The 10,152-nt window shown below is 47.5% G+C and overlaps 2 protein-coding genes across 4 annotated transcripts in view; both read right to left on the reverse strand.

The window, feature by feature from the left end:
* Window positions 1-5,131, reverse strand: part of SCAF4 (SR-related CTD associated factor 4) — a 61,011-nt gene extending 55,880 nt beyond the window's left edge. For all 3 annotated transcript variants that reach the window (XM_030329381.1, XM_030329384.1, XM_030329380.1), the window contains exon 1: window positions 4,696-5,131. In XM_030329381.1, the coding sequence (XP_030185241.1) occupies window positions 4,696-4,725 (30 nt within the window). In that variant the 5' untranslated portion in view covers window positions 4,726-5,131. The remainder of the gene's footprint in view (window positions 1-4,695) is intronic.
* LOC115522964 (proline-rich proteoglycan 2-like) lies at window positions 4,763-9,573 on the reverse strand. Its single transcript, XM_030328504.1, has 3 exons — window positions 9,473-9,573; window positions 5,264-5,540; window positions 4,763-5,149 (listed from the first exon to the last, which is right to left on the reverse strand). The coding sequence occupies exons 1-3, from the start codon at window positions 9,571-9,573 to the stop codon at window positions 4,763-4,765; spliced, it is 765 nt and encodes a 254-aa protein (XP_030184364.1).
* Between the last annotated feature and the right edge of the window lie 579 nt (window positions 9,574-10,152).

The following is a 10,152-nucleotide window of genomic DNA, read 5'->3' on the forward strand; positions in this document are numbered from 1 at the left end:
TCTGACTTCGGCTCAGGTCATGATATCACTGTTTGTGAGTTGGAGCCCCGCGTCAGGCTCTGTGCTGACAGCTCAGAGCCTGGAGCCTGCTTCCGATTCTGTGTCTCCCTCTCTCTCTGCCCCTCCCCATTAATGCTCTGTCTGTCTCAGAAATAAATAAACATTAAAAAAAAAAATTAAAAAAAAAAAGTTCACTGCCAGCAATGAGAAACGAATGTTCATCAACTGGGGAACTAGATAAATAAAATACGGTTTATTCAAATGACAGCATCCCCCCCCAGCAGTTAAAATGAAATCTTAATATGTAATATTAGTAAAGTTTAAGGAAAAACACAAATATGTACAATATACCACTCAGGCATATCAAAACACAGAATATTACATATTGCTTATGTACCAGAGATTGATACTAAATTCACTTTGATTGCCTCTGGAGGAGGAAAGGGCTTTAACTTTTAATATTTTAAAATTTAAATTAAATCCACTTATTAGGGCTCCTGGGTGGCTCAGTCAGTTGAGCATCTGACCCATGATTTCAGCTCAGGTCATGATTCCAGGGTCGTGGGACTAAGCCCTGCATCGGGCTCGGGCTCCGTGCTGAGCATGGAGCCTGCTTAAGATCTCTCTCTCCCTCTGCCCCTTCCCCAGGCTGGCTCCGCAGGCACATGTGCACACACACTCTCTCTCAAAAACAAAAAACCCCACAACACTTATAATATTAATATTTACAACTGTCCATTCTTACTGCTATATCTTCTCTGCACTTTTTAATACTTTAATTAAAAGTCTCAAAATCATAGATGCTGCCAAAAAAAAAAAAAGTGTGAGGAAATCTACTCTTTTGGAATTAGACAAGATTGGTTAAAGGCTAAAATGTAATCAATAGATTTAAAAAATCCAATCCATAACTCTTATTCATTCAACAAACTTACAACATACCAAACTCTTCACATTAAGGAGTGTATAAGCATAGCAGAAAACAATGAGCTATAATTGGCCACTCACTTTTTTCACTTACCTTTTTTACAACCCCTACAAAGTGTCTCACCATAAAAGTCCTGTTTAGTGGGTGTCTTTAGTAACTTCATCTTTTATCTTCCTTCCTGTATCAGAGATACTGACCTCTTTTACCTGTGATCTGTACCCTTCCTTTTATCCACAATTTTGTTCTAAGCAAGCCCTCATGTTGCTTTAAACTATGCTTCTCTACACTTCCACTCTCCCAACATGCTCAAGCTTCTACTAGCATCTAAGAGACCAGGGCCTGAATGTCACTTATTAAGGCTGAAACCTCATATATGCTATATATGAGCATACAAATGGCCCAGCACCAGTGCCTTCTATACTGTTAATTGCTCTTTCCCTTCATGTCCTTAAATCCCTCATAGCCAAAATTCTAAAAGACTACATTTGTTTCCTTATCTCCATCACCATTCAACCTTAAACTTCAGATCCCATTACTCTCAAATTTTAGTTGCTTTTTTCTTAAGTCTTAACCTGTAACCTCTCCCTTGGTATTATACATATTATCTGTAGGCAGCAATTATGATGAGAAGATGTGCACTCAAATCCCAGCTCTGCCATTAGCTAACAGTATGCCCTTGGGCCAGTTATTATTTAACTTCTTTGAAAATCAGTTTCCTCATCTATAAATGGATGTCTGTGCAAAGCTGTGGGAATATTAAGTTAGATATGTATATATAAAATGCCTGATATGCCAGAGATGCTTATTAAATATTAATTCTTTTCTCTCCCCTCTCAATTTCCTCCAGGGCACATCTGAGAGTGACTTCCAGATGTCTCCCTCTATTCATTGGTTGCTTCCAAGTTTGAGTCCTACATGCCCAACTGCTTGCCAGAAATTTCCACATGACTTTTCCACTCAATCTCAAACCCAACCTGTTCAAAAACCAAACATATTTCCCCCTCCACTAAGTATGCTTTTGATGATTGCTTGACTTGCGTTAGTAGCATCACCACTCTCCCAGCACCTAGAATGTTGGGGGCAAAAGGTGCTTATAAGCCTACGAGATGGCAAGGTCCATGGATTCCTCTGGCCCATATCCTTTTCCTGCTCTCCATGCCAAACTCTACTTAATTCGACCTTAGTCCTGAAAATGTCAATCTTCCTCAGATATCTGCCTTTATAACATACACTACAAATCAAGCAGTTTTCTTGATTGTATCACACTACTTAAAATCTTCAGTTTATCCACAGCCCCAAAATGGAATTCAAACACATTAGAAGGACATAAAACTTGTCAGGCACCAAATTACTTAACCATCTTTACTTTCCCGTAGCCTCTGGAACCAAACTATTATACTGTTCACTTATTCCTGAGCACTGTTGTCCCTCAATCACTACTTCCTACACCTTCTGAAATTCTGAAACTGACATCAACCTTTTCTTCCCAAGTCTTCACTTGCCATCCCACAGTACTTTTAAAGAGCCCCAAAGAAGCTGTTCTATCACATATTAAAGTTATTTGCCAAAGTCTTGTGTTCTCTATTACATTAGGCTCCTAGGGGACAGAGATCCTTGGTAGTGCCACAGTATTTAGGACACAGCTTTTGTAGCTGAGCACGCACTCGAAAGTTTGTAAAATTAAGGTAAGATTGGGGAGATTTGAAATTACAGGGAACTAACCAATAACATTTCATGAATGGGGAGAAAAAACTGAGAAGCACTACAAATCAAACAGGCAGGTGCAAGACGATGGATTTTAAAATCAGACTAATTTCTCCAGAAGGAAGTTTCTTCAGAAGAAAGATGGAATTGGCAACACACACCTAACATAATGTAATTTGCAGTTCATGAAGACTAGGAATGGAAATAAAAATTGAGCTGAAAAATGTACCAAGATAGGAAAATTCTCATTTTGTATATTTTAAAAAGGTTAAAATACCATTTCCCTTTTTCAAAAAGGCAGTATCATACCTAATTTTGGTTTTTCAAAGTAAAAACTAATCACACTTTTCCAGAACTAACGTAAGATATTTTGCTTATTAATGTGCTCAATGTCAACTTCCATAATGCCTAACTCACAATTAAGTACTTCCGAACTTAAGAATACTCTAAAAAATCCCCTTTTTCATTAAAAAGAGTCCATAACATTTTATCTCAGGAAATAAATATTTACAATCTTTAAAAAACTGTTGTACCATTTATACAAATCCTCATGCATTCAACAAGTATTTGCCTCCTATGGTGAGGGGAGGAGGAAATACAGACTCTCTGCCCTCATGGAGTCAACATTTCAGTGAATTTTGCCTTCAGGAAACCAAGTCAACTTCCAAACCTGAAATCTTTGGAGTAGCATCACAAATTCTCTAGCCATCAAATATTAGGAAATATTATTTCGTTATTTTGAAAATCATCACACTGTCCAACAGCAGTTGCCATTACAGTTAAGACGTTTTTTGTACCCAACAGTTGAAGACAAATCATCTAGAGGATAATCTGTAAGGCAATGAAAGGTCCTAACTGCAGTGTTACTGGAGGGTCGCGTATTACCGCACTGCAAATCTAGAAGAAAAGTTATCGCACCTTAATTCTGTTACAAGTGAAATTACAAAATCTTATCGTGAGATGCATCGAGTTTTCAATATATCAAGACATCTAGAGCTACAGTACTCCGTCTGACTTTTTCAATGCTGGGTTCCTCTTTAGTGTTTGGAAAAGGAAAATAATCCAACTCAACACAAGACAACAGTTTCCATTCGGTAAGTGTATTTTAAATTATCAATGGTCAAGTCCCCTCCCCCCAAACCGATTTTGATGAAGAGGGTGTGTGGACTCTACGCTCCAAAAACAGCACCTGGAACGGCTGGAGATAAAACTATAGAGCTTTAAGGCGGCAGGCAGCTTTGTTCCCGGTTTTGGGAGGTTTTCACATGTAAATGTTCCCCTAGAAGGGAGCCGAGGATTAACTAACTACCTCGACCGGACTGCGAGGGTGGGAGACTAGAGGCCAAAGCCGGCTTTCTACCGGACTAAGGCGGGGCAAGTACTCTCCCATTCAACTTTTTAGGTGTCACGTTGGGGCCAAAGAGCCCATTACAAGGATCGTGTTCACCACTCGAAATCAGGAGCCACCCCTCTTCATTTGGGGACCCCAATTCCCAAGTGTGTGAATCTTGAGAGAGGGGGGATGAACACCCTCTCCGACTCCTCCTCGACCCGGGATCAGAGTCCAGTCGCCGCCGCGCCGGGGCCTGAGCAACAGGAGAGCGGAGGCCGCCGCTCCGCCAGCCCGGCGACCGGCAGATGCTCCCGCTCCCCCGCCCCCAACCCCACACGCCCGCCCGCGCTTCTTTCTTAGCCCCTTGCGGACGCCCGGCACTGCGAAGCCAGTAACGGGCTGGGAGCAGAAAGCGAGAGCGCCGGGACCTGAAAGAGGGCGAAGTTGGAGGCACCAGCGCCGACGCGGGCTGGGGGAGGCCGGAAGGGGGCGAGGGGGGCAACCCGAGGTCGCTGCCCGGGGGTGGGCGATGGGGGAGGGGTGTGGGGTCGGTTCCCGTGGCCGCCGCGACCTCTCCCGGGCCGCAGGCCTCTCCGCGCAGGCCCCGCCGCCCCGGAACCCGGGCAGGAAGCGTCCCCACCCCGACCACAGCTTTAAACCTCCGGCGGCGGGAGAAACGGAGTCCCGGCTCCCGCGGCAGGCCCGGCACCCCCGCGCCCCGAGCACTCCTCACCTCCTGGTTGAAGGCGTTGACGGCGTCCATGTTCGCGCTGCGGCGGCGGCTGCTCCGGGCCCGCCGGTCACATAGACCTCGCGCCGCGGCGGAGCGGGGCCGGGGAACCGGCCGGGCCTGAGGGGCGGGGGGGTTGGGGGGGGCGACGAGCGGCGGAGCCAGAGGCCGGGCAGGAAGAGGCTGCGGCCGAGGCGGCGGGGCGGGCGGCAGAGGCGGAGGGTGGCGGGCCCCCTCTCAGTCCCGTTCGGAGGATAAGGAAAAGGAGGCGGCGGCGGCGCTGGGCTCCAACATGTCCGTTTGGTGGTGGCGGCTGCGCTCTGCGTCTCGCTGACACGGCCCCCCGCGCCCTCACGCACTGGCCCACACTGGCCCGACCGGCGAGCGGGCGGGCCTCTCTCTCCCTCTCGCCAGCGGGATGGCGGCAGCGGCCCGAGTCCACGCCGCGCGGGGCACCCTGGGACGGCTCGGGCCTCCCAGCGCTTCCTGTGCCCGGCTCCCGCCCCGCCCCGCCCCGCCTCGGGCGCGCTGGCCCCGCCCCCGCCCCGCCTCCGCCCCGCGCGCCGCGCGCCCGGCTGCTGGCGCGTGACGCCGGGACGCCGGGCGCTTTCCCGCCGGCGGTGGCGGCGGGCCCGGGAGACTGTTTGGCACTGAAGCTGGGCCCCGGCGAGGGCGCGGGAGAGCGCGGGATCCCAGAGTCGGGAAGCTGGCACCGAGAGGGCCAGCGCACACGCGCGCCCCTGCCCGACGCGGCGTTCGCGGGTGCGTTTTCGTGCCATTCTACCCATGCGGGCCCTGCACCCGGCCGCGGCTGGCGGGCGGACACAGACCCGCTAGCTTTCCGCTGGCTGGAACAAAGGGCGCAGGATTTAACCTCAGCCCGCTGAGCGTGCATTTGCAGGCGCCTGTTCAGCCTCTGCCTGCGCAGCCCTGTATCTGCTCTAACTGTGCGAGAGTGAAGCCCCGAGAACGACGTGCAGGCACTGGATATCCACGCAGGCCTGAAGGAACCCTTGTTCAGCTTGTGCCGCGTCAGGAGTGGATTCTCTAAGCCTTGATACCGATTCCCCAAACAAACGTTTCCTTTTTGGTGGAAACCCTTTGCTCTGGCTCACTTACCTTGAGTACCAACTGTCTGCTGGCCACTGAGCTAGGTTCTGGGGTTATGGAAATAAAACGCAATTTTTCTGCCAGCCGACAACTCCGTTTAGTGGGGAGGACAGACACATGAGCAGATAAGAACTCAAACATGATAAGTATTAGGGAAGAGACCCAGGGGAACAAAAAAGAAAGCTATTCATCTGACTAGAAGTCCAGAAAGGCTTCTCAGAGGAAGTGGCACCCAAGCTACATCTGGAAACTGCAGCCGCGGTTGGAGAAGGCCCTGTGGACTGACTGAACCTGATGAATACTTGACATCACCAAGGAGGACCAGCTGGAGCTTAGGGAGTGGGGTGGACTGAGAGAGACTGACTGAGACCAGGTCCTGAAGAGCCTCCGTGCCCTGCCGAGGAGTTTGGATTGTGTACCCGAGGCAGAAGGGAGACCTGGAAAAGTTTTAAGAGGAGGGTGGTGTCATGCAATGTGCTCTTTCAGAAGAAGGGTATAGAACAGCAAGGGTAGGGTCAGGGAAAGAATGGCTCTAAGTCCCAGAGGAGCCCAGGACTTAAGGCAATGGAGCAGAGAAGGAAAGACAAGGTCAGATGTTTAAGAAGTGGAATGAATGGGCTGGGACGGAATGACAGGTTAAGGAACAGGGAGGTATCAGGAGGATGCTCAAGGTTCTGGCTTGATAAGAGTTGCGGGTGGTGGATTTGTGAGTCAATTTGGGGACTCTGGAGAGGAAGGAATGTGTTTGAGGGAAGGTGGCATAATAGTTAACACTTGTAGATCTTTTACCATACGCCAGAATCTATGCAATGCAATTCTATGATATTTCACTTAATCTCCGTAACAAGCTTCTCTGTATGAGGTGGCTATCAGTAATGCCTTGTTTTATAGTTGAGGAAGTGAGGCCCAGTTCAGTTAACTAACATGCCCAGGGCCAGATGATTTCCTCTGGGGCCCTTGGAGTTGAGGTGCTCCTGGGACAGATAAGTGAAGATGTCTAGGAGGCAGTTGGGTAAACATGTGTGGAGCCAGGAGAGCTGGCTGAGAGGAAGTAGAGACCTGGGAGTCATTAGTGCACAGCAGAGCTAGTGGTGGGAGGAGCTGGAATAGGGAAAGCTGGCTGGGAACACAGGTATGGAAGGAGTAACAAGTTGGAAGATGAGGCCAGCCCTGTCTGGTGCTGGAGGTAGAAGGCAGCAAGGTGTAGACTGGAAAGTACCTGACAGCATCTAGGATCTCAGCAGGAACATTGGCAGGAGTGGAGTGAGCCCAACTGACCTGCACCCAAGAGAGGAAGGCGGCAGGAGATATTTCACAGAAACTTGGCTGTGAAGGCTGGTTGTGAGGGCCCCAGGGAAAAGCTGCAGGATGAAGAAAGAGTATGCCTGTGTCTTTTAGGATGAGAGAAACATACTCGTAATTATTTGCTGAAGGAACAAATAAAATAGATCCCAAATATTCTTTTCAGTCCCACCCATCATCCACTTCATATTCCTACCTTTCTTTTTAAATATTTATGGGAGAGAGTGTGAGCAGGGGAGGGCAGAGAGAGAATCCCAAGCAGGCTCCATGCTGTCAGCAAAGAGCCTGACTCGGGGCTTGAACTGACAAACCGTGAGATCAAAACCTGAGCTGAAATCAAGAGTCAGGCGCTGCACTGACTGAGCCACCCGAGCACCCCCAATATTACTATCTTTGTATCTCTGCTCAACTGCCATGACCATTAAAAAAAAAATTTTTTTTTTGAGAGAGAGAGGGGGCACAAGTGAGCAAGGGCGGAGAAAGAGAGAGAGAATCCCATGAGAGCCAGAGAGAAAGGAGAGAGAGAAGCAGGGCTCATGCTCACCCAAAGTGGGTCTTCAATTCATGAATAGTGAGATCATGAGCTGAGCTGAAGTCGGATGCTTAACCAAGTGAGCCACCCAGGCACACCATGACCATTTTTTTTTTTAACCCATTTTGCTTCTATAAGAGTTGTCATCTATAGGACTGTCAACATGGCATTAGAAAATGAAATTTTTAGTAGATCCAAGATCCCCACACCTTCTTTCTCGCCCACTGCCAGGGCACAACCAAGTTTTGTCACTGTCTGGACAACTCTGTGTGAACAGCTTGGTTTTTGCTCTCGTGTAAAATCCCTGCTCCTCCACATAGGTAGGCCCATTTAGCAATCAGCTGATGTTCAGACATCACCTCCTTTTCATCATTAATCAGTTATCGAGCACTTACTTTATACCAGGTACTGTGCTGAAACGCTTTCCCACTCTCCTCCCAACCAGACTCAACATCTCCTACCATATGCGTCCATGACCTTGCAATAACACTTCTTACCTTGTATTGCTATTACCTGAAAAAAAAAAAAAAGTCTGCATTACTTGGACATGCGGTGCCCCTACCCTGCCTCTACCCCTTTCTCTGACCAGTGGCAGAATTTTAAAAAGTACCCACAAAGCCTAATGGGATCCCTTTCCCCCAAATTCATACAAGGAATCTTTTTTTTTTCCCCCCTATGAGTCAGTGAAATAGATTTGGCTGAGGAAGGCTGAATTCTTGAGCTGGGGTGGGAAAGAGGCGTGGGGGAAGGTGGTGAATTCAGTTTTAAATGTGTTGTTTTGGGATTCAGTGCATTGTAGTGATTGGGCCATAGAATGGCTATTACATTAGGGGCCTACAGGAGAACATTTTTTTGTAAGCCATCCTACCGAGATTTGAATGCATAAGGAACAAGATTTGGATTCTTGTGTTTGATATAGATTATTTAGATTTAGGAGGTTCTTTTCTGGATAGGGTTGTTTGATTTTAATGTTGCTAGTGTTCGGGAAGTCTTTTAAACAACTTGTTTGGGGAACGTGTGTTATCAGCTAGATAGCGCGTACCCCAGCGGCATTGTCTCCCATTTTTCTGTTCAGAAGACGACAGCACCTCTGTCTGCTTGGGGATACGTGACAGCCATTTGTACGGCTACTGCTGGACTTCTAGCTCTAGCTGTCCAGGCAGACAAGCCAAATCTTCCAATAGGAAATTTTTGGCAAATGACAAAAACTCAGGAGGGCTGTCCTTTGTGAGCAGACCTTGGAGCAGTAGGAATGCAGCCTATTAAAAAGATGGCTGGAGGATGATAAATACACACAACTGATAAAACTCAGCAAGACATTTTATCTAATTGGAAACTTGCCTTCTCTCAGAGAACATAGATTTAAGCAGATTCATGTGTTCATAGTGTGGGTGTGAAAAGAGACAGTCTGAAAAGCCATTCCAAACAAACTTGTGTTTTAAAAGAGTAGGTGAAATCGATATTCAGAGGAAAGAAAAGATGGCATGCAGGAAGTAATATTCTGGCTAATGCTGTGTCCTTCACATGCCAACTTGTTCTCTTGAAAGTAATGCTGGCTACAGTCTACAGGTGTAGAGAATACAGGAAGCATCTCACTCCTGAAGAGCCCAGGAAAGCATTTATAGGTAAGAATTCCATAGAAAATAAGTTCTTTCTAATGCTTTATTCCATATACTTTCTGGAGCAATATACTAATTATATTGTACAAGACTCATCCTTTCTCCTTGGTCTGCTTGTCTTCTCTGGCTTGCCTCCCCCACTTCCTGAGATTTCATCTGATACCTATGGGATCCTTCTCCCTCCCCGCATAGGGATCAGAAATCTCTCCTGGTTTACGATTGCATTTCCAACTGCCCACTGGTAAATTCCACGTGGATGTCCCCATCTGTCCCCAAGGTGTCCACCTGATTCCTTTTCGTGTCAACCTCTATCTCCATGCCCTTTAGGCTGTTGGTGCCAAATTAGTGGAACAGATTACAAGGCAAACAGGAACTGGAAGGAGGAAGATCTCAATGGTAGTGGGGGCAATGGGATTTTAGGGAATTTTCATTTCCTTCTTAGTTTTTCATCATTTTTTAGACTCCCTACCGAAGGCATGTATTACTTTTGTAATCAGAAAGAGTAAGTGGCTCAATCAGTTAAGCATCTGACTCTTAATTTCGGCTCAGGTCATGATTTCAAGATTCGTGAAATCAATGCTCCAAGTCCCTCTCTGCGCTGACAACATGGAGCCTGCTTGGGATTCTCTCTCTCTCTCTCTCTCTCTCTCTCTCTCTCCCTCCCTCCCTCCCCTGCTCACGCTCTCTTACTTTCTCTCTCTCTAAATAAATAAATAAACTTAAAAAAAAAAAAGAAGGAAATAAGGGTGCCTGGGTGGCTCAGTTGGTTGGGCATCAGACTTCTGCTCAGGTCATGATCTCACGGTCTGTGAGTTCCAACCCTGCCTCGGGCTCTGTGCTGACAGCTCAGAGCCTGGAGCCTGCTTCGGATTCTGTGTCCCCCCTCCATTTCTCTGC

The sequence above is a fragment of the Lynx canadensis genome, chromosome C2 (genome assembly GCF_007474595.2).
Source record: "Lynx canadensis isolate LIC74 chromosome C2, mLynCan4.pri.v2, whole genome shotgun sequence".
Classification (NCBI taxonomy): Eukaryota; Metazoa; Chordata; class Mammalia; order Carnivora; family Felidae; genus Lynx; species Lynx canadensis.